At 36.6% G+C, this 25,126-nt stretch overlaps 2 protein-coding genes across 14 annotated transcripts in view; both read left to right on the top strand.

Moving 5' to 3' along the window:
• The window catches only part of LOC110465483 (heparan sulfate glucosamine 3-O-sulfotransferase 5-like), a 100,994-nt gene extending 76,124 nt beyond the window's left edge, over positions 1-24,870 (top strand). For 6 of the 13 annotated variants that reach the window (XM_021521328.1, XM_021521325.1, XM_021521331.1 and 3 more), the window contains exon 2: positions 15,006-24,870. In XM_021521328.1, coding sequence (XP_021377003.1) covers positions 15,025-16,146 — 1,122 coding nt within the window. In that variant the 5' untranslated portion in view covers positions 15,006-15,024 and the 3' untranslated portion in view covers positions 16,147-24,870. The other 7 variants (XM_021521327.1, XM_021521334.1, XM_021521321.1 and 4 more) reach the window with 7 other exon arrangements.
• The window catches only part of LOC110465485 (heparan sulfate glucosamine 3-O-sulfotransferase 1-like), a 165,391-nt gene that overhangs the window by 130,311 nt on the left and 9,954 nt on the right, over positions 1-25,126 (top strand). The gene's annotated exons all lie outside the window — the stretch shown is intronic.

Genomic DNA, 25,126 nt, shown 5'->3' on the forward strand with positions numbered 1-25,126 from the left:
TAACATACAACAGGATGACAAGATTGAACAGGAATTAAAAAATTAATACACAAGCCTTAGTACTTATTGATCTGATTGGAATTCTCATTTGTTTTCTAATTACACATAAGCTCCAGACTCAAAGCTTATTGACCCACTTCAAATTGCTATAGTTCTTAGAATTTCAAGTCGCAAAACTAATCGTAATTGATGGTAGGTAGTACACACCAAATCTATACTTTGTATCTGACAATCTGTTTTCTTCCGTATCACAAGAAATTATTCCTCAAAAATCAATTCCAAAACCCAGCAAGATTTCACAATTACCAAGCACCCTCTAAATCCTATCCTCTCATTGGAGACAATTACCAAGCACCCTCTAAATCCTATCCTATCATTGGAGACAACTATTATAGCCTGTGACACAGTGTCAAATAAAACACATGCTTTTTAAGTAAAACGACACATCTAATTATCCATAATTAATGTCTTTCCAATAAACTCTTATGCAGAATAAACTGTCAAACATTAAATCTCTGAGTGGTCAGACTCACTAAGAAATATACACCCAAATTAAATCAAGTCTGAACATTAATCACAGGAAAAATACATGAAAGAAAAAATAAAGTATGTATTTCTGTAGACTCACATTTACAGCAAGGTACGTGTAAGCAACTCCTGAACTCAATAGTCCTGCTCCCTATCAATACACTGGGATAGTTTATTCCCACGCCTTTCCAACAGTTTGTCCCACAGTACGCCCTTCAGTGTGCGCCCCACAGTGCTGGACGCTACCACAGATATAGCCACTGCCTGTCCTGTTGGACCTTTGTATAATAAGTTCCCATTGGCTTCATTATATAGGTCCATTCACTATACCAGGGATACATTATACCTCGACTCGGAGAACTAATGGGGCCCAAACAGATCTAACTAATGTCATGCAAAACTGACTCCAATTTGGTTTTCATTTATACCTATATTGAGTATTAATTTGACTGAACCGAGAAACTACGGCTGCGGCCTTTGACCCGAGGTGAGGGTAATTTTGAGGTTATAAATAACAAACTCTCTCCTGTTCTCCAGTAATCTTATTTTGTATTTTCACACTTTTTGCCACGCATGCCAAGCATTCAATGTGCCTCAATACCCAACAATAATGAACTCATGAAGCTTTCAAAATTGACAGACATTTTCTCCGACAATAGCTTTCTAGGTGAAAGCCTTCAGCTGGGACATGAAATAGGGGTATAGTGTACTAACATTTCTATAAGTAGTGAAACTTCAATTGTTTACAAAATAAAGACAAGACAACAAAACTATGCTGCGTCAATGTTAAGACAAGAATATCGCGATATCCCTGGCCACGGAAGTGTAATTAACATGCCTATATCGCCACATCTCCAGGTAATTGAGTCACGACACCATTTTTACACTTTCGCATCAATTACCTCTAACTTTGAATACAAACTTTCCAAGGCTACATATTCATATGCAAAACCAATTATTTTCAAAAACAATACAGTGAGAATATTTAGGCAAAACCTTCATTTTTTGAAAATTGACATACTATTATCCCCACAGACTTTTTCTGACTCATTGTCCAGACCAAGCATGCAGACATTGTGTAGTCCTTATTTTCAACAATTTAAACATTTTTTTCAAGGTAGTTCTATATCTGTAAATATGACAACAGACAATTACTTTAACTTATTTACCCCTAAAGACACATTTGAACTCTTCCAATTCAAAGGTTGGAATAGTTCATTATGAAATATCAGGGGTGAATGAGTTCACGAAACAAGCCTAAAGTTCCCCTGGAAACCTGATCCTGGCCTTGTGCAAAATAGAAATTCTTATAAAAAACAAACACACACACACACACACACAACAGGCAGATTATTTATATAATTGTAAAAAAAATCATGACAATATCTATTGCGAGACTATCCATTTTAGACCTCTACTGTATCTGTAGCCCTATATACAACCCAGATAAGATATTTTCCTCTCGATTATTCTTCTGCAACATTTGCTACCTAGCATTATACTAAACTTATCACAAGTAAATAGACATGTCAAATTTTGTGGCCAAAATCATTACAAATCCCGAGACTCTCAATCAAACTGTCTGTTAAAAGCTGCACAAGCACAAGACTGTAAAGATTGAACCTATGAGAAATGTTACAAAATATATGGCTTTCAAAATGTACCTGTTTTTGTTCATTATCAAAATGAATGTCCTTAATGCATATCTCAATCCATCAAAATATAAAAGTAATTATATAGTTCATCACATTTGTTTAAAAACCTTTAGATGTATATATATATATATATATTAAAAAGTGATTAAATGTCCATGTGAAGGAAGTAAATATAGAAAAAATAAAATTAACGACCGACTAAAAAACTAGCTGCTTTCACCCTGGGTGAAAGCAGCTAGTTTTTTAGTCGGTCGTTAATTTTATTTTTTCTATATTTACTTCCTTCACATGGACATTTAATCACTTTTTAATATATATATATATATATACATCTAAAGGTTTTTAAACAAATGTGATGAACTATATAATTACTTTTATATTTTGATGGATTGAGATATGCATTAAGGACATTCATTTTGATAATGAACAAAAACAGGTACATTTTGAAAGCCATATATTTTGTAACATTTCTCATAGGTTCAATCTTTACAGTCTTGTGCTTGTGCAGCTTTTAACAGACAGTTTGATTGAGAGTCTCGGGATTTGTAATGATTTTGGCCACAAAATTTGACATGTCTATTTACTTGTGATAAGTTTAGTATAATGCTAGGTAGAAAATGTTGCAGAAGAATAATCGAGAGGAAAATATCTTATCTGGGTTGTATATAGGGCTACAGATACAGTAGAGGTCTAAAATGGATAGTCTCGCAATAGATATTGTCATGATTTTTTTTACAATTATATAAATAATCTGCCTGTTGTGTGTGTGTGTGTGTGTGTTTGTTTTTTATAAGAATTTCTATTTTGCACAAGGCCAGGATCAGGTTTCCAGGGGAACTTTAGGCTTGTTTCGTGAACTCATTCACCCCTGATATTTCATAATGAACTATTCCAACCTTTGAATTGGAAGAGTTCAAATGTGTCTTTAGGGGTAAATAAGTTAAAGTAATTGTCTGTTGTCATATTTACAGATATAGAACTACCTTGAAAAAAATGTTTAAATTGTTGAAAATAAGGACTACACAATGTCTGCATGCTTGGTCTGGACAATGAGTCAGAAAAAGTCTGTGGGGATAATAGTATGTCAATTTTCAAAAAATGAAGGTTTTGCCTAAATATTCTCACTGTATTGTTTTTGAAAATAATTGGTTTTGCATATGAATATGTAGCCTTGGAAAGTTTGTATTCAAAGTTAGAGGTAATTGATGCGAAAGTGTAAAAATGGTGTCGTGACTCAATTACCTGGAGATGTGGCGATATAGGCATGTTAATTACACTTCCGTGGCCAGGGATATCGCGATATTCTTGTCTTAACATTGACGCAGCATAGTTTTGTTGTCTTGTCTTTATTTTGTAAACAATTGAAGTTTCACTACTTATAGAAATGTTAGTACACTATACCCCTATTTCATGTCCCAGCTGAGGGCTTTCACCTAGAAAGCTATTGTCGGAGAAAATGTCTGTCAATTTTGAAAGCTTCATGAGTTCATTATTGTTGGGTATTGAGGCACATTGAATGCTTGGCATGCGTGGCAAAAAGTGTGAAAATACAAAATAAGATTACTGGAGAACAGGAGAGAGTTTGTTATTTATAACCTCAAAATTACCCTCACCTCGGGTCAAAGGCCGCAGCCGTAGTTTCTCGGTTCAGTCAAATTAATACTCAATATAGGTATAAATGAAAACCAAATTGGAGTCAGTTTTGCATGACATTAGTTAGATCTGTTTGGGCCCCATTAGTTCTCCGAGTCGAGGTATAATGTATCCCTGGTATAGTGAATGGACCTATATAATGAAGCCAATGGGAACTTATTATACAAAGGTCCAACAGGACAGGCAGTGGCTATATCTGTGGTAGCGTCCAGCACTGTGGGGCGCACACTGAAGGGCGTACTGTGGGACAAACTGTTGGAAAGGCGTGGGAATAAACTATCCCAGTGTATTGATAGGGAGCAGGACTATTGAGTTCAGGAGTTGCTTACACGTACCTTGCTGTAAATGTGAGTCTACAGAAATACATACTTTATTTTTTCTTTCATGTATTTTTCCTGTGATTAATGTTCAGACTTGATTTAATTTGGGTGTATATTTCTTAGTGAGTCTGACCACTCAGAGATTTAATGTTTGACAGTTTATTCTGCATAAGAGTTTATTGGAAAGACATTAATTATGGATAATTAGATGTGTCGTTTTACTTAAAAAGCATGTGTTTTATTTGACACTGTGTCACAGGCTATAATAGTTGTCTCCAATGATAGGATAGGATTTAGAGGGTGCTTGGTAATTGTCTCCAATGAGAGGATAGGATTTAGAGGGTGCTTGGTAATTGTGAAATCTTGCTGGGTTTTGGAATTGATTTTTGAGGAATAATTTCTTGTGATACGGAAGAAAACAGATTGTCAGATACAAAGTATAGATTTGGTGTGTACTACCTACCATCAATTACGATTAGTTTTGCGACTTGAAATTCTAAGAACTATAGCAATTTGAAGTGGGTCAATAAGCTTTGAGTCTGGAGCTTATGTGTAATTAGAAAACAAATGAGAATTCCAATCAGATCAATAAGTACTAAGGCTTGTGTATTAATTTTTTAATTCCTGTTCAATCTTGTCATCCTGTTGTATGTTAAGGTCAATAATTGTATTCAGACTCACATATTCATTCACGTGTTGTCATCCTCTATCATTTGATTTTGTTGTCATCCTTTTTATATTTATGTAGTGTTGTCGTTATCTTTATGTTTCTGTTGTGTTCATCCTCTTTATGATTCTGTTGTGTTATCATCCTGTTTATATTTCATTTGTGTTGTCATCCCCTTTATGTTTATGTTGTGTTGTCATTCTCATTATATTTTTATTCTGTTGCCATCCTCTTTATGTTTCTGTTGTGTTGTCATCCCCTTTATGTTTCTGTTGTGTTGTCATCCCCTTTATGTTTCTGTTGTGTTGTCATCCCCTTTATATTTCTCAGTCATCCCCTCCATGTTTTTGTTGTGTTGTTCCCTTTATGTTTCTGTTGTGTTGTCATCCACTTTATGTTTCTGTTGTGTTGTCATCCCCTTTATATTTCTCAGTCATCCCCTCCATGTTTTTGTTGTGTTGTTCCCTTAATGTTTCTGTTGTGTTGTCATCCACTTTATGTTTCTGTTGTGTTGTCATCCCCTTTATATTTCTCAGTCATCCCCTCCATGTTTTTGTTGTGTTGTTCCCTTAATGTTTCTGTTGTGTTGTCATCCACTTTATGTTTCTGTTGTGTTATCATCCCCTTAATGTTTCTGTTGTGTTGTCATCCTCATTATATTTTTATTCTGTTGCCATTTTCTTTATGTTTCTGTTGTGTTGTCATTATATTTGTTTCTGTTGTGTTGTCATCCCCTTATTGTTTCTGTTGTGTTGTCATCCTCATTATATTTTTATTCTGTTGCCATTTTCTTTATGATTCTGTTGTGTTATCATCCTGTTTATATTTCATTTGTGTTGTCATCCCCTTCATGGTTCTGTTGTGTTGTCATCCCCTTTATGGTGTGTTATCATCCTTTATATGTTTCTGTTATGTTGTCATCCCATTCATGTTTCTGTTGTGTTGTCATCCCCTTTATGGTGTGTTATCATCCTTTATATGCTTCTGTTGTGTTGTCATCCCCTTTATGTTTGTGTGTTGTCATTCTGTAGGTATTTTTGTGGTCAACATTTCTCTTTTCTTTCAATGTTGTCTGTTGTGATTGTCATTGATTTTTTTTGATGTTTTCATGTTTTTGTTGAATAAAACATTTCTTAGGAAATTTTCAGTAATAGAACTGCTATAAAAGAGTTAGACTTTGTAAACTGATTGCTTGTTTATCCGATGTGAAGTAGGCTATGATGGCTTGGGTATGCTGTAACATTGGATGCTGTTAGGAATCATTGCATGCCCTACACAACTGCCTGGCATTTCTCTAGCTAGAGTTATTGACAATCCTCAGAGTTTAGTGCCATACAAATTGAAAGATTTCTGTTAGCAATTTACCACTGTTCTGTGTCCAGAGACCAATTAACGATTCCTGCAAATGTATCCACAAAATATATGGTATCGAGATGCTGGACCGAGTCGCAGGAAAATGTCTCCTCCGCATCTTCACGGCTCTTATCAGAATTACCCTAGCATGCCAACACATATAATTACTATTCCTGAGAAAATCATTGCATGCGTAATTGTCATCGGGATGAATGGTGTCTCTAGAAATACTAGATCATAAATATTGCAATTACGGTAGCGTAGTTGGCTACAAGGACAAAGCTTGTGTTTGGTCCCCCAGCAATGACACGTTAACATTAGCTGTGATGTTGTAACTGGTCATTAACTAAGGGTTGGAGACGGTTGGGGATTCGGATGCTGGGCTTAAGTGATATTGCTTGCTCTGGTATTTAAAGAGTGAACGTCTAAGAATATGCTAATATTGATACAGTAGTATGTTATTGGACCTGATCGTATCTTGATATTTCGTTTAAACATCAGAAGATATTGATATTTCGTTTAAACAACAGAAGATATTAGGATCAAAAGAAACGACGAGTGGTAATGGTTAACACTTTTAAAAGTATATGTATCATCTAAATATCACATCCAACGACCACTAAACATTGTTTTGTTATGAAGTTATATAAGTAGGTGTTATGGAGACCTAGTCTGCTGGTCTATATGGACTGACCCCTAGTGATCACGTAGTGATTGATCCTTCTTTGTAGATCTGTCGAAGACCTATCTCCCATGGACTGTGTTTTCCTCAGGTGTTAATTGTTTGCAGTAGAAAGGGACTAAAGCAGGATTTGTTTGTGCACTGGTGTTGTGTCCAGCAGGAACAAACCAGAAAGCAGAATTTGATTGTACTCTCATGTTTTTACAGCAGAACAGATTACGAAGACAAAATTATTTGTGCCTTAAGGATTCTTGTCCCACTATACTGAGGTCTTTCCTACAAACTGTAACCTCCCCTTAACTTTCTTTAAGATTAAAGAGTTAAAAGCTGCACAGACTATAGGATTTGTTTGTTTACTGCTGTCAGTATAAACACATTCAGCTTCAGTAATATTTTATCGTCAACAAAACATATCATTTGATGATTTCTGATCATAAAGCCACATAAAAATGTAATTTAGACTTTCTTTTGTCATGCAAGATTTCCTACCTAACATGAAATAGTTGACAAAAAGGATGATCTGCCGATGTTTTAGGTTTCCTGTCGAGATACATGTGATCTGCATATCCGGCCTCTCGTCAAAACATCTGATAGGTATACAGGGTCTAATTTCCAATTGATGCATTCCTGTTTTTCCTGACAAAGGTGAGGAAAACACCTTCCAGGCCAATTGTCGTAGTCTTGTGGGATATTTATTTCAAAATAAAGGATACTGTTCACATCCTGAAGTGTCATTTAGCATTAAGTTATAACAAAGTCTCGTTAGTCAGGGCAGACAATCCGACATACAATGTATGGGCAGGTAAATTACAGGTAGGTAAATTACAGGTCAAGTACAGGTATACACAAAATGATAAGTTTTTGGATGTTTCAGTTATTATTTGTGAAAAGACACTTTTAAAGATACTGGTTTCGAGATCATCATGTTTCACCTGTAAAAAATAATGTTGTTTACTTACTGACATGGTGGCATCCATTTTATTTGGTTTTTCAACCTTAGGTTTTATAGACATGTAACTGTTTAACAAGATTCTTATCCTGAGAGCTGCTTAGATAAGAATTATATGATATGCACATTTTTTAACCTGAAAAGCTAATCTGTAATAAGTACGTTTGTAGTTGTTGTAAACCTGATTGTACATTGTGGATCAGGTTTCCATATATATATGCAGAGGATTGTAAATTTGCTGGTACAGCAAGTGAGAGAACTTAACAAACCACTTAGTTATGAATGTTCGCTGTAATGAATAATGTGAGTATTGATTCCAATATCGCTACGTGATAATGTGTTTCAATATTTTTGTTTGGATACAAGCGATTTGCATATTCAAACATGCCAGTTAGTTTGTTCTATAAGCTTTTAAAGAGGAGAAACAAGTTTTCAAGTGTCTTGAGGTATGACCCCTCGGTGGAGTGGCTATTCCTACATATCACCTTTAAAGACACTGACAAACCCCCGAGTGACTGGTGTGACATAACCGGGCGACTGTGGTCAGCACTGACCACTGTGTAACTTCGTTGGGGGATTATAGGCCCCTCGTCAGGTGGATTGTTTGCTGTTTTTGTATATTGTTGACCTGCCAGTGTTAATGGTCCTTGATCTGTTGTCACACCTAACACCTGGTTATATTGTACTGGGGACGTGTAAGGCCCTTCTTACTGACTAGCAAAGCCCAGTCAACTCAACCCCATAATCTTATTAACATTTCTATCTTAGAATTTCCATAAATATAATTATTTATAATAATACAAACTATTACTTATTTGAGATTTCTTTTCTGAAGACTTTTATCCTTAGGAAAAGTCTTTCCCGGTCAAGATTGTTTTGAAACAAACCTGCTTCAGAATTTGAGGTGTCTTCTTTTGAGCTAACAAAACTTGCTATAAACTTGCAATTCAAAGTGTGATTGCGTCTGTAATGGCTGGTAAATTGCTACTTGAACAGATTGTATTTTATGTGTTTCAGGTAAGATGACACGTTCTGATGATTGTTGTCTTTTATTCTCAGTGACACCTGCATTGACACACCCTTTCCCAAGGTCACATTTCTGTAACTGGTCTGTGAGCTAGGTCAAGGTCAAAATTATGTAACTGTACTGTGAGATACCGGTCAAAACTCTGCACCGGTAACTGTTTTGCAGGTTTGCTCACTCCAGAGTCTCTAGATTGTGACCTACACATAAGGAGAGTTTCTATTGGTTAATATATAGGTCATGACCTTTTTTATTTAACTCTGACAGCACAATGCAATTAATTTGTGATGTTGTACTAAGCGTATAGTTGTTTAACACTATGGTTCTCTGTCATGGCAACCAGAGGTTGGAAAGTCTGTGAATAAACTTCTTGCGTATAATGTGAATGTGAAAGGGTAAGATAAAGGTTCTTCGACTCTCAATGATTGCTACTAATCATGTTTATTTAAGTCGAGTTAGCTATTTTGAAAATGTCCAAAAGATGCTTTGTACAATCAGGTGTCTTTTGAAGAAAATGTTACAATGTCACTTTAAATCTGAATTCCAAAAGGGCAACTGCGACAAAACAATCATTCAAACAGTGAAGAATGTCATGCTGTGTCCTAAGCACCTGGATGACAAGCACAGAGAAGATCAAGAATGCTCCTATTAGGCCTGTATATGGCAATTGCTTAAACGGAGCAAACAGTGGACTGTCAGCTGTTACGTCTGAGGCAGTGATAGTCTGTACGAGTACAGCACCGCCACAACTGTACCGGGTATCTCAGGAGGGCCGTTTTCATGTCTACGGTAGAGTATTTATTCTGAAAACAGATTATATTAATTCCAGGAGATTGCCTCTTGTCTGAATCAATAGCAGCAATAGTAAAAAAGGAAGTTAATCAGGTCCCTGTGTTTAATACTAACTATGACTGGCACTTAGAGACTTATCAGGGCCCTGTGCTCATTACTAAGTATGACTGGTTAGAGAGTTATCGGGACACTGTTCTCTATACTAACTATTACTAGTAAGAGATTTATCAGGGCCCTTTGTTCGATACTAACTACATGCAACTGGTTAGAGATTGATCAGGGCCCTGTGTTAAATACAAACTATGGCTGGTAAGAGGTTTATCAGGGCCCTGTGCTCTATAACAATGACTGAGAAGATAGTAATGGCTGCCCTGATCCCTGTATGCCCTGCGGCTCTTCAACTTTGAAATAGTTGTCAGGGCCCTGTGGTTCTTTATCTACGAATAAGTTGTCAGTACCCTGCACTTCTTTAGCTATAAATTTGTTGTCTGGGCCCTGTGGTCTTTCAGCTATGAAGTAGTTTTCAGGGCCCTGTGCTTCTTTAGCTGTGACTCAATTACCCCGAGTTCTGACTACTAGCTAGCTATGGATAGCTATTAAAATTATTAAAAAAAACACCAGATTATATCAATGCACTACATAATCTAAGGAAAATTCTTACCTAGGGGAAAGAAAACAGTATTACTAGCCAGTAGTAATGGACTATTTCTGGAAGCTTGTACACTATTTTAATAGATGTACATGTATTATGTACGCCATATGTATTTTACATATATCATGTCCAATTGAAGTACATGTATATGATATGCACCATAAATCAGAAGTTGAAAAGTACATAAACATTCTATATATCACTGAATGTAAATACCTTGTCGTGTATATCATTACAGGTATAAATAAAGTGCAGATTGAAGGAAATATGAATTCTCCAGATAGATGTTAGGTATATCTGAACATAATGTTTTAGCCCTAACAATCTGATTCCAATACTTGTTATAGACCTTGTGTAAAGTGATTTTTCACCAGGTGGGTAGTCAAATACTTTGGTAATTGTATTACCTCTGATCCCCAAATAACTCTGAATTTATTCGGCATTCACTGCCGACTGAGGATTATCTAGGGAATTTAGTAATCTCTTGACATTTAGAAATAAAAGTCTTAGGTGAGGGACACTAAATAGGAGGCATAGAACAGTAGGTTAAGTTAGGAGTGCGGATCAGGGAGCTATAAAGGAGATTAACATGATAATGGATTAACCAGATAATCTATAAAAACTTGTCACGGATCGCGATCACTGTGGCGAAAGATCATGTCACAACTCACTGACATTCATGTTCCAAGGCTTTTTAATCTCCACTCATTCATACTGTTTAAAACACCTGCTTTTCAGTCCAGGTAATCGAAGCTAGGATTACAGGTAGAAAAAGGGGAAGTGGTCCCTTTAACGCAGGTGTATATATATAGACGATACAATCACGTTCATTCAGTCAGCGTTGATGTTGGTCAGGTCGCGGTGGTATGGTGGTAGTATACTGGGTTATTGTCACATAAGGGAAAAAAACAGTCTATATTCTGTATAGGAGGGAGCACAAAATCACAGGATACAGGAAGTCCACACAAGGTAAGGTGTTAGTAGTGATTTAAACATGATCCTTTTGGAATAAAAGGTGACTTAGACAAAAATGATTTAAAAATAATTATGAGCTATTATTGTTTTGTTGACAAAACTTTTATAGAAACAGTGGTCAAAATGATAAATTTTTATTTGATGAGGAAATTCAAAATAAAATTTGTATATGCCAATTAAAGTGATGGATGGGAGTCTTGGGAGTAGCAGGTTGTGTGTGATCTGCTGGTCAATTATGAACCAGGTAGGGCCTGCTGTACACACACTGACGGCTGTGATCACTAAACTCATCAAGATAAAGCAGCCGTTAGGAGAGTGTATTGTGATGTACTGGGCTGGGGGTTTTGCATATTCATTCAATGGGTGGTGATTTATGGCGGTGATGCTTTTTCATGATGAATTAGCCATCAACATGAGATATGTCTGTAGCCTGTCCAATTGTCTTCCACGAAGGCATCATGCTATTGATGTAATGTGCAGTTGACTTAGAAACAATTTGTTGTTGAGTATCTTATTGGCCTGAACAAACATTATAGAGAACTTGGCTGATATTTTGTAGAACTACAGTTACACAAAAACGATGCAAATGGAATATCACAGCCCAGGTATGGGTGCTGGGTTACCGATTAGGGACAAGTGTTATAGGGGATAGCGTATAATGGCTTTCCAATGAAAATTTCTTGTAAGTAAAAAGTGTTGCTGAGGATATCTTTGTGACACAGCAGCTAATGATGCTGACCTGTGGGTACGGTAACCAACGGCACACTCTACACTTATCTTGGTGTTCACCTATCAGGGAGAGCTGCTCTCAGCCTCCGTATCACTGTTAGTCAGACGGATCAGCTCCATGTGTTACCACTGCTCAGGAGGCTAACAAGTTTTCTTATGGAAGGAAGGTTGGTCTACCTAGACGATATTTCATCACATTTGCATGTAAGAAATACTTAATCAAGATTGAATGCGTTTTATGCATATATTAGAATATTTCAGTATTTTTGTACCAGTTTTTGTGAGGTTCAGAACAGTGCAACAGTTAGTAATGTATATCTTCATAAATGGCAGAAATGGGTTTTAAATGTTGAACTGCGATTATATCGCACTTTATCTGCCGGTAGATGTGTCAGACTTAACTATGATGAAGCCGTTTAATATATATTCTTGTTTTTATCAATGAGGTCCCACTGATGTAATTTTGGTTTGTAGGAGTAACATTAAACATATGGCAGTGATTATATATCTACATTACAGTATCTAAGGTTTTCTTACCTAATCCGCTCAGTTATGCATTAAATTATAAAAAAGTTGTTTGTCTTACATAATCCACTGTGTTATACTTTACAAAAATATGCTTCCACTCTGACGTAATCCACTGCGTTATACTTTACAATATCTACGATTTTCTTACGTAATCCACTGCGTTATACTTTACAATATCTACGATTTTCTTACGTAATCCACTGCGTTATACTTTACAAAACTATGCTTCCTCATTTCCGTAGGTAACACACAATTTTGTTTGGTATTTTTAGAATTATAACATTTTGACTTTAATGTTATATTCAATATTTGGCTTCGTTGTTTTGATGGGTTATTTAAATTTTATTGACAACACTTGAGATTTTGTGAGTTAAGGTCCATTACAGGCGATTACTGGCATTCCTGACTGTTCCCCTCTGTTTACCGTAGGGGTGATCCGTACACAAGTACCGGTTTATTACTAACATGTCCGACTGGACCTCTTTTTACCGTAGCGGTGATCCCTACGTTATTAAGCCAATACATGAATTATTGCGTTACTTGCCAGGTACTAATGAGTGTGTGTAAGGGATCACCAATGTTCGCTGACAGGTATTGTGGCACCTCTTGTTTAAATTGTATGTGTCAGGGTTCCAGACACGGTAGCCCAATTAAGTTTTTACTTCATAAAAATATGGTGCCACGAATTTAAATAAAACTTTAATTACCAAGATTGTGATCTGGAATCAGTGCAGACGCCTATAGGGCACCTTTTGTCTCTTAATATTATTGCAATTTCCTGAAATAATGTTTATATCTTTCTGTAGTTTCCCTTTAAATCTTCATATTTATAGCATATTAGTCACCAGGGTGAATCTTCAAAGTTAATTTGATGGAAATATAGAAGTGATTTATAGTCTTGAAATAGAAAAAAATGTTCCCGGAAGAAATTCATTATACTACTAAATTATGTTCATGAGCACAAGGTTCTAAATTTAGAAACATTCGTTGAAATACCACATAATTAGGGATTCATATATAATTGAGTAATATGCAGAATTTATATCCTGTATTTTGGCAATTAATTTGCCACATTGTTGAATTTTTAAGTGGGAAATTTTGTGTTACGTTTGTGAAAGGTGTTTTCGTGTTTTCGGTTTAGTACACCCATATAAATACTCGTTAGATAAGGACAGGATATATCTGTCTGCATGTACATTTATAATATATAGAGGAGTGCTCAAGTGTTGACTTAGGAAAAGATACGAGATGGAGTCCCAAGGACTAATTTCCTAATGTCTATGTATAGCCATAGGTGTGGGCGGTGCATACTGCAGGTTATTTCCTTGTTCTGGTGACATAATCGGATTATAACACGGAGACATTGCATGTAAGTGTTGGCATTTTAATGGTCAGATTCTGTTTTATAGTTTTACGTGAAGTGATGGGTGTCTGAGAGATAATTGATGTAAGTTTTGTTTAGACTTTACCAATGATGGCGGTAGTTGTTGTTTTGTACTAATGTGCAGTTATGCTAGACTGGCCCCTGTTGTTTAGAATTTTTAATTGTTTAGAAAAAAATTCAATCCAATAATTTTGATCACCTTGATGTCTGATTTTAGAGACCCTTAGTTCTAAACTAGGGGGAGATAAATTTGTAGTTAAATGCAGCTGAAAAATTCTTCATTAAAACTTCGGGGCTGGTAGCCATTCTACAGTTATACTTATACTGTAATTTTCACCTACTGAACTTTCTACATATATCCTTGAAGATGAAAGTAAAAGCTCTTGTTATAGTAGATGGTCTTGTAGCTATTCACAGAGAAAGAAAAAAACTTCAATTTTAAATGAAGTATATTAATCAGAGTTCAGAATATACTTTCGAGAGTGAGATTAGACCGTTGCTGACCACATCCTTGTCAGTGCTGAAGTCTAGCCTTAATGTAATGGTCATTGAGGAGGTCTGGCCCTGATGTGGTAAACGTGTCACCAGGGGACGAGGGACAGTGGATAGAAAACCAACTCTAACGAATTCCAATGATTGAGTAAAACTGTTTGAATGTCAGAGGCCGACACTAACGTTTTATAGCCAGTGTTGAAGTTAAGTAGATATTGACATGAATATACATATATACCTGACTGTGCCCGCCCTGAAACTGTCTACCAGGTCACGACCTTACATAGGTACTAACGCAGTAAAACCACCGGCCAGTTCATATATCTAAATACGACTGAGGATTGCACTTCATCCCAAGCCTCTCTGGTTTCCTAGTGGTATCAGATAAATGGAGGCGTGGAACCTTATATAGGGCCATTAGTGATGATTGCAGTTAATTTTCTTTCAATTAGGTAGTATATATTAAGTATATATTATGTGGTTAAGTTGTTTTATAGGCTGATGCTGTGACATTTATATTATTTAAGCTGTTGATTTAAATCACTTATGACACATATTGTATCTGATATCATATTTTGGCCTGTGACCCAGTTATTGAATATGTGTTTTTTCTGTGTTGCAGATGGAGGCTGTAAGTCGGTATGTCAACCGAGTATCCTTCTGTGGATCGGAAACCTCGCACTGTCTACATGGACTGTCCAGGAATCTTCACTGCTGACAGGGCCGCAAGAGAACGTTCCAAGTCCCGTCTCTGTGTCACTACCCATGCAGCATGCATCACGATGAAGGGCAGGGGAAGACAACTGTGGATGTTAATGTGCGTGATTTGTGTAGTGTTGTGCTTCAGTGCCTATAGTAACAGCGTGGTATGGAGAACAATGGGAGCAAACAGATTCTCCCCGAACGAAGAGTTGTCCGTCGCTGGGGCTCGCAAACTGCTGGAGGAGGAGGAATGGGGTACAGAAAAGCCGCACCCTCCCGGCACAGACAAGAGACTTCCTCAGTCTATCATATTTGGTGTTCGTAAATGTGGCACTCGGGCCATGCTGGAGTTCCTGGGACTCCACCCACAGATCAGGCCCGCTGACCATGAGGTACACTACTTTGACGATGACGTCAATTACAATATGGGGATAGACTGGTACAAAAGTCAGATGCCTTACTCCTTCCATGATCAAGTCACCATAGAGAAAAGCCCACGCTATTTCATCGCGGAAAAAGTTCCAGAAAGAATCTCAAACATGAACAGTTCAATAAAACTTATTGTTCTCCTTAGAAATCCAACTGTGAGAGTAATATCCGACTATACACAGGTGTATTACAACAAAAAAGCAAAAGGTAAAGCCCACGACAAACTAGAGAACCTGGCAATCGATTTGTCTACTGGGGAAGTAAACACTCGCTACAAGGCCGTGCGGATCAGCATTTATCACCAACACTTTGAACGGTGGCTGAAGGTGTTTCGCCCCGACCAGTTCCACATAGTGGACGGGGATAACCTCATAGTTCGTCCATGGGAGGAGATCGCACAAGTCGAGGAATTCTTGGGATTACCACACAAGATAACTCGAGAGCATTTCTACTTTAATTCGACTCGTGGATTTTATTGTATGAAGTTAGGACATGAAAAGTGTTTGGGTGCTACAAAGGGGAGGCGGCATCCCTTCACTGACCCTGTGGCTGTAGAAAAACTAAGGGCTTTCTTTAAGCCACACAATCAGATGTTGTTTCAACTGATCAACAGAACATTCGACTGGAAGTGAGGGAGAGGTTTGTGGACCTTAACAAATGGCAGCTCAATAATGTGTTATCTGTTCTCTTCAAAATGTGCCAAGTTTTTCTTAAATCATATTTCAATTTCATAAAACTTATTTATTTTTCATTCCCAAGACAAACTATTTTTCATAAAAGTCATCTTTGTGCTGAGGTAGAATGTGTGTGTTTTATACTAAATCTGGTGTGATGGTGTGAGAGACATCAGATCTGTGCGATCAACTGTTTATATATATTACAAAGCTATCACTATGCATGCAGTTAGAGAAGTCACTATAATCAGCTTTAATTATTGTAAGATGACGAAATGCTGGTTGTATGTGATTAGATACAACTTCAAAGACATCAAGTTGGAGCCTACATGTACAGGGTTGGGGCTTACATGTACAGGGTTGGAGCTTACATGTACAGGGTTGGGGCCTACATGTACAGGGTTGGGGCCTACATGTACAGGGTTGGAGCCTACATGTACAGGGGTTACTGCCTGTACCTCACTCTGCTGCAGGTATGGTAAATACCATAATAAGGTGTTACTGCCACTCCTAACTTGTAACTGGTTTATCAAATTAAGTCAAGGAAAATTTGTCTTTTGATGTGTAACCTTGGATTCACTGTGAGATGTTTTCGAAACATTAGTTTTTTTCTTGCTGTTAAAGTATAAAAGTATCATTCCATTCATTAAAAGTGCTACAGGCAAGGTAAAGTTACAGTGATGAAAAGTTCTTGTGTATCCCACAGTCAGCTACAGTTTAATAGGTATTGTTACAGCAATCAGAAATCGTACAGTCACTGTGCCGAAAATCAGAAATGTTATAGGCGTCATTACAGCAATCAGAAATCGTACAGTCACTGTGCCGAAAATCAGAAAATGTATAGATTTCATTGAAGCATTCTGAAATTGACCAGCATCATTACATACAATCTCTACAGTAATGAATACTCCAGTAATTTGCAAAGAAAATATTTTGGATGACTCTGTCTATAAACTGACAAGTTTGTATATACCATGCCACTTAAAATCTTCTTGAAATAAAATTCTTTTAATTAAAAGCAGCAAGTCAAAAATGTGTTTGATTCCTAAATATAATGTGGCACTTAAAATTGTAAGACCCATGTCTGGAGTCATGTCAATATGATGTTGAGTGCCTGTAATAGAACCTAACTCAGTGATAATTATGCATATTCTAACTTTCTACTCGAAAAATTGTAAGAGCTAAAAAAAATCATTCAAGACAGCTAATGAAACTAATAAAAAAAAAACCAGATAGATGTTCAATTAGCAGAGTTCTAGGGTCGAAAGGACCTTGTGTGACAAAGGTTGTCTAAAGTATCCTCAGAGTTCTAGGGTCGTAAGGACCTTATGTGACAAAGGCTGTCTAAAGTATCCTCAGAGTTCTAGGGTCGTAAAGACCTTGTGTGACCATGGCTGTCTAAAGTATCCTCAGAGTTCTAGGGTCGTAAGAACCGTGTGTGACAAAGGCTGTCTAAAGTATCCTCAGCAATGATCAGACCACAAAACCCTGTTAGGTTGTAGTCTGTATCACACAGATCAGTGGAATAAAAGTTAGGCGCTTATCTTCCTCGCTTTGTTAGGGTTACGATGATCTATGATTACTGTTGTAATCATTGAGAGTAAGTCCCAGTTATGTGTCTAGCTGTGGTATATTGAGACGAGTGTACTGCATCCCCTGACAGAGGTCGTTCATGCTTCAAGGTCGCTCTACGTCTAAATCTTTTAATGCTTAATATTTCACAAATGTCATAATTTTTTTTATAGTTTTCTTTCCTTGAGAGAAAACAAACAACTTTATAAAGAAATGTTGAAGTTTGTTGCTTGATTAATGTGGCATTTGATTACACTGTCAGGTTTTTGATCTGGTCGATAAATTATCTCTGTTCAATGGAAATTTTTGGGAACTGCCTTCCAAATCGTTCTAGGTTATTTTCTTCAAAAGGCTGAAGCATAGCAGCATGAAACATAAAGGAAACTATCATCCTTTAACGTCCCGTGACTAACTATATGTAATAATATATTACTTTTCTCACACACAAAAACGGAATTAAAAATACATGAGAGCATATTTGTCACATCAAGAAATCATCCATTTTACAGTCCCTCTGTTTTTACCCCTAAAATTAATTTGTTTTTTTAACAGGAAGGTGCCTTTTAAAACGAATTGAATTTTTTTTATTTTATGTAGAACAGGAAGGAAACAAACCCTGGTCGCTATCTCGATATATTTTGTCTGGGACATGACATGTTTTTCTAAGTAATGTGAATTTTGTTGTGAATTAAGTTTTAACGGTCTAGTTTGATAAGAAACAGCCTGCCACTGATAAATCGTGAATCTGTGATAGTTCAGTCAACACTGTACAAGGTGTGTGTTGGAGTTTTTATATGGAAAAGAAAATTTTGCTGTCAACTTTCTTGCTGGTGGTGAAATGTACAAGCCACTTGAACAAATAATTACAGCTGTGTACAATAAGTCAAAATCAGCCTCCGAAACTCTGACAGGCTAGGGAGTAAACACAGGAATAAAGAATCACACTTCCTAGATTCAATAGCGACATTTACTGAATATCTTTTTATATAAAGTAAAATAATGGTTTGATTCTAAAATGATGACGGTGCTTTCACACAAATGGTTGATGGTTTAACTTAGGGTTAATCGTTTCAATGGAGGTTTAATGTCAGTTAACAGATACGCAATGTTTCTTTAAAACCCATTCACCCCTGAAGACACATATGAACTCTTCCAATTCAAAGGTTGGAATAGTCCATCTCGAAATTTCGAGGGTGAACGAGTTATTAAAATAAATGTGTATTCAGTACAATTTTGATTAAAACACTAAATAAATCAGCTGTGAAAATTTGCAGAACTTAAATGATTGACATTTTCTGGTGGCATTTATTTCACCGCAGACTATTCACGCAAGCGGCATAACAAACAAGTGAGAAAAGGGATACATCATAAATGAAGACAATTTGCATACTATCCCAGTTGATGATCACAGCTTGCCACAGCAGCTAACCAGAACCTCCACTAGTTGGGAAAACTTAGACATTTTTATCTTCACAAGAATCAAAAAATCATAAAATTATAATAACAACTCCAAAGTCACGTAACATTTCATTTTGAAAAATGCAAGGCTGGTCAATTAAAGTGGTAAAATTGATGTGTTTTAACAGAACGGGGGACGTGTATTTGTTAACGTAACAGGAGATGTCTTAATGTAACATTTGCCGGAAAAAAATTGTGATGAATTCCAACGACTTGATGAATATCTCATTGGTGATCAGGTATTTGCGTTAACTTAAAATTGAATCAGCAATATCAACTGACAATGATTTCGACCTCGAGGGAGTTAATTGTCAGGAGAATTTAATTGGATGTAAATTGCATGTCAAAAAAAAGTAAAGGAATACAGGCCTAAATGTTGCGATGAGGTTTAAACTTGACTTGGATTCATGCAAATATCTTCTATAACTGTGGTTAGATTCTGTGTCGTCAGACGACACAGATCTGAACTTTCATTTTTCAAACAATTTAATTTATTCTTAAATGAGAATATTTTTTTAAAAAAAATGAAATGTTTCAATCATTAAATAAAAAATAACTCATTCTTCGAAAAATGTATTTGTAACAAACCTATTATAGAGACATTCACTCGGCCCGAGTCTGATTCCCGCTACTGTTTGGCTTCGGAGGCTGTGGTAGATGTGTAACCATGCGTGAAGCAGCCTCGGAGATACGATCTTCCTATGTGTTCAGCTAGATCTGTTGTCTGAGGTTATTGTTACCGCTACCATTATCTAATAGAACAACCCCATTATGTTTCTCCGATAGTTTTAATAGCATTAACTTATTGGCTATTATTTGGGTCAGATTAGTTTTACAGTATTAATTCTTATCTATACAATATAATAGTCTGGGACAAAAGTGATTTGTCAAGCCTATTGAATTTCCTTGTTTACAAGTTAGACAGCAAATAATGGCGAATAAAGAAGAAAAATACCTGTGCACGGACCAAATGCTAATTATAGTCCATCAGGGGACGAAGTTCATTACGTTTTTGTAAACATCGTCACTGAACATTATATTCTAGTAATTGTATTAGCAAGTTTTATCTGGTGCTTTTACGTGAGAATTGATGGGTGACGCCTTGTAAAACGGAGTTGACTTTGTTAAAATGGGTCACTAATAGTTTCTAGTTAAGCTAAGAAATGGATATTTTGTGATAGAATAAAAAAACTATGCTACAATCTTGATTCATGACTTTGAACTAAAAGCTTGTTTCACCGTTACAGCCTATCGGGTTATCAATAAATGTTACTTCAAGGTTTTACAGAAAAATTGATCCAAAGCTGACCTTAAGCTCCCCCGTTTCTGACAAGGTTGTTGTCAAATTGCAATTTATACATTTCTGGAAACAAGAAAGACAGACTTCCTTTAAAATTGTGATTTCGCTAGCTTGTAGTTGGTGCTAACCAGGTACCCCACATGCAGTGGAGTGTAAAAAGGAAGCTTTATAACAGGCATAAGAGGTTTTTAAAAGACTTTCTGAGATAGGTTTTTATTCCCTGAAACAAACAGCAAAAGTAAATTGTTAACTGATAGAAAAGCATCATTTCCAACTAGACAATGGGACGGACGGATGGTAAAGGTTAGGATCCTATCTGTCTATCAGGTGTTCAGTCCATTAGTATACAACACATTTTGTCTCTATACATTTGTCAATAACATGATGAAAGTGAAAATGCTCCATCGCTATTGTCTATAAAAAATACCTATCTTTCTTAGTGCTTTGTTTCCTCGTCATAAAAACGCTGCCAAACTAACTGTCAGCCATCGACGAAAGAACCTGTTCAATATTTAACACTTTTGATTCAACGCCTGAAGTTTTGAGAAATGTTATTGTTTAGAATCTGCTTCTAATGTCATAACTACAGTACTTGTCTGGTCATGCTCCGCCAGGAAACGGAAAGAGAAATGTCATTAAAAACGTACCAATGTCATGGTTTTGGAAAAGGATAATATGGCACTGACTGGAAGCCTCGTTTATATAGTATGGTGTGTTTCCATACCAATGGCAGGTGCTGTAAATGTTCCTAAAAAGTGAAAGAGAGAGAAAAAGGAAAAAATAGGAATAAATAAAACTCAAAAAAATAATAATCTAAAAGGAACAGAAACAAAACAGATTTTGTTCTTATAGATCTTAGAAAGTAGAAAGCACATCTTTATGGAAAGAAGGATATATGAGTTGAACTTTTAAGAAGAAATATATTAAAGTATTAATGCTAGTAGAATTTGTGTAACTTTACCGTAGCCGAATCTACCACTACCAGTCTCAGCATTCCTAACCTTGTTGACTTTACTTACAAACAACAGTATCTGTTTTAAACATTTCTGCGTCTGGGATCCTATGCCAAATAACGATCCTTTCAGATATTTCGTTTCCATGAGAGCATCAGGTTTTGCAGTTTGTTGTTTTGAAAAATAATTACAATTCAATACTCCTTGCCAAAGAAAGCCTCTATGTTCTTCGTGGCTGGTTATTGTTTTTGAAAGAGGAGTTTACTTACATTGTACATATGATATTTGTGAGTGACACAAGTTTAGATTTCAGGTGCTTCAGGCCTCCCTAGATCCACATCTCAACGAAAAGATTAAATTACGAGTGTGTGAAGATCATTACAATATGAAGAGCAGTTCTCAGTCAGACAAACATTTGCTCAGAGAGTTGAGGCATACTTGCAAGAATGATCACACGCATTCATCAAAATGTTCTTGACTGAAATTTCGTTTTGAAGAATCCCTGAAATTGAAGTTGGACTACACGTCAAGGTGTCATTAAAAGATGTATGTATGATATGTCAGATAATTACTGAATCTTTCAAATCATTGTAAATTATGATTATTGAAAATTCTTGCTTATAACAAAGTATTGCTATCATTTTCCTGCAGCAAGCAATTTTAAAACAGTTTTATAAAATAATTTTTGGTGATTAAATCCTTGTGTCCAGCGGGGTTGGTTAGGATCTTGTTTTACTGTAGTGTTAAGTGTGGCAGTTGGTCAAATCATTTAAGAACACAGAGTGATGCTACATTCTACAAAGATGTAGGTGACACCCATGTATTAGCAGGTTGCATGCACCCCTGTATTCGCTGACTGATTGATTGATAGATCGAGTGGTTTTATGTCAGCTTAATTCACTACCGAGTAGTTCGGTTATCCAGCAGACGAATGCATTGCTGGTAGTGCCCCTGTATTTGTAGGTGACTCCCCTGAATCTGCAGGTAGCACCCCCTGTATTTGTAGGTGCCCTCCCTGTATTTGCAGGTGGTGCCCCTGTATTTGTAGTAGGTGCCCCTGTATTTGCAGGTAGCACCTCTGTTTTATAGTTGGTGCCCCTGTACTGTAGGTAGCACCTCTGTTTTATAGGTGGTGCCCCTGTACTGGAGGTAACACCCCTGTTTTATAGTTGGTGCCCCTGTACTGTAGGTAACACCTCTGTTTTATAGGTGGTGCCCCTGTACTGTAGGTAACACCTCTGTTTTACAGTTGGTGCCCCTGTACTGTAGGTAACACCTATGTTTTATAGTTGGTGCCCCTGTACTGTAGGTAACACCTCTGTTTTATAGGTGGTGCCCCTGTACTGTAGGTAACACCCCTGTTTTATAGTTGGTGCCCCTGTACTGTAGGTAACACCTCTGTTTTATAGTTGGTGCCCCTGTACTGTAGGTAGCGCCTCTGTTTTATAGGTGGTGCCCCTGTACTGCAGGTAGCACCTCTGTCTTATAGTTGGTGCCCCTGTACTGTAGGTAGCGCCTCTGTTTTATAGGTGGTGCCCCTGTACTGTAGGTCGCACCTCTGTTTTATAGGTGGTGCCCCTGTATTTGCAGGTAACACCCTTGTATACATGTGGTATGAGAGGTTCGTGTGTTGTAGAGAGAGGAAGTTTACCTGGCTGGGTGTGTGTACAATATTGTTTGTGAGTTTTATAAGTTTGAGTGTAATTTGACATGAATGATTACAGTTCATTGGAGAAATGTCTGCATCAGACTTCATAACTGTAAATAAAAATATCAATATGTACTTTTAGAACAAATATTGGCTTAATGTCAGTGTCAAAGGTCGGTCACGGAGGAGACAGCTACTTATAAACCCAATGACGTTAAGATTTAGTCAGAAATTTATGCGTTTTCTGTCTGCCTCACTTTAACCTGGGGGAACATGTGTTTTTTATGCAGATGCGTTTCTACATCAGCTATCGGCATCTTGATTAGTGCATAGATATTGGTGTATTTTCATTTCATGACATACTCAAATCATTTTTAACCTCGATTAAGATCTCATGCTAAATGAGATGCTTTACACAGCTAGGAATTGACAGGGACCACGGATGAAATTTCTTACACAGGAATTGAAAGGGACCACAGATGAAATTTCGTACAAAAGTCTAGTCTAATTCTAAACTATCTCTTAGTACAACAAAATGGGGAAAAAAATTATTTTGAGGTGGATAACAGACATGACTAATGATATTTTTGGCTGGATTGCTGTAATGAAATTCTAGCCTACAATCTATCAGTGAAGGAGATGTGATATATACTTGAGTTCGTGATAGAACCCATATGTTCAGGGTCAGGTGATGTACATGTTTTGCAATGTTTTCACTGTTTTATAATTTGGTTTTTAATTTGAAATGGAGGATCCTTGGATTCCTTGCACACAGAGTGACAGCTGATCGGACACACCCCTGGGTAAAATACCACATGTACATCCAAATCTCTGTTACCATGGTGACAGGCATAGCAATACAGTATTTATGGGTTGGTGTTTGTAAATAATATCCTTATCTCTACAAATTTCAACATGGATTTTCATTTTTTTGCTTTTCTTTTTTTTATTTTTTACATTTCCTTATGTTTTTAAAAAGTTACCATATTCTGTCAATGGAATTGGTAAATGGACTTTTTTGTCAATTTTGGGTGTATTTGGCGCTAATTAGACTGTATATCTTCATCTAATGGCCTTGTTAGAGCTAGATAGGTTTTTTGGACATTAAGTAATCAAGGTTGTTTTTGTTGCTGAAATCTCATCAAACTTGATCATTTTTATGTGCGATGTACCGTTGGCAACACACCATTAGCCTAACCTATTGACTAAAGTGTGCTATGATTTAGAATAAAAAACCAAATGTCCGAAAGAATGGTTATTGTAAACTGAAATTGAGCTGTTACACAAAGAGTCGAGCAAAATCACTGACTGTACAATTAATGGGATTCCTACAAAACACATCTGTATATCCCTTTATTCTCCTGGACGCATAGAATAATGGTGAAACACTGGAGAAGAAAGAAATTTGAATTCCACTGATTAATTTGGTCATAAATGAGTCTGTGTTAGCCGGTTATTAATAAATCTTAAGTTTGCTTGACCGTTTAAGTCCAGAATAATGAATATGTCTCACTGGTTGTGAATGTGTGCTAGATATGTAAATAAATTCACCATTTTGCATGTAGATATAAGCGATGAGAGGCGGTGAAGTAGAGGATTTTAAGTGCTTGTTGTTACCTGATGAGACGAGAAGTGCGCACTGTGTGTATGGAAAACCTGTCCATTGTTATGTATGTATATGAAATGTACGGCGAAATGTACAACGTCCATCAAGCGGATGTCATTCTACTGCAATAAACGACTGAAATCAGCATATCTGTGAAGTGTTATTATTGATTGACATAAATTACGGGGTGAAAACACAACAGGCCTTTTCGACTCCCATATTTACACCTTCGTGGGTCACAAGGTACGAGAATCCTGATGATTGTCACACTTGCTCACAGGTAAAAGTGACAATTTATGGACGGAAATCACCTTACCATCATGAATATGGTATTAACATTAAAATGCTGTGATCTGCAGTTCGGGTCACCCTGTGACACAAGAAACAGCTGAATTAAACAC

Source organism: Mizuhopecten yessoensis, unplaced genomic scaffold (assembly GCF_002113885.1).
Source record: "Mizuhopecten yessoensis strain PY_sf001 unplaced genomic scaffold, ASM211388v2 scaffold11083, whole genome shotgun sequence".
Classification (NCBI taxonomy): domain Eukaryota; kingdom Metazoa; phylum Mollusca; class Bivalvia; order Pectinida; family Pectinidae; genus Mizuhopecten; species Mizuhopecten yessoensis.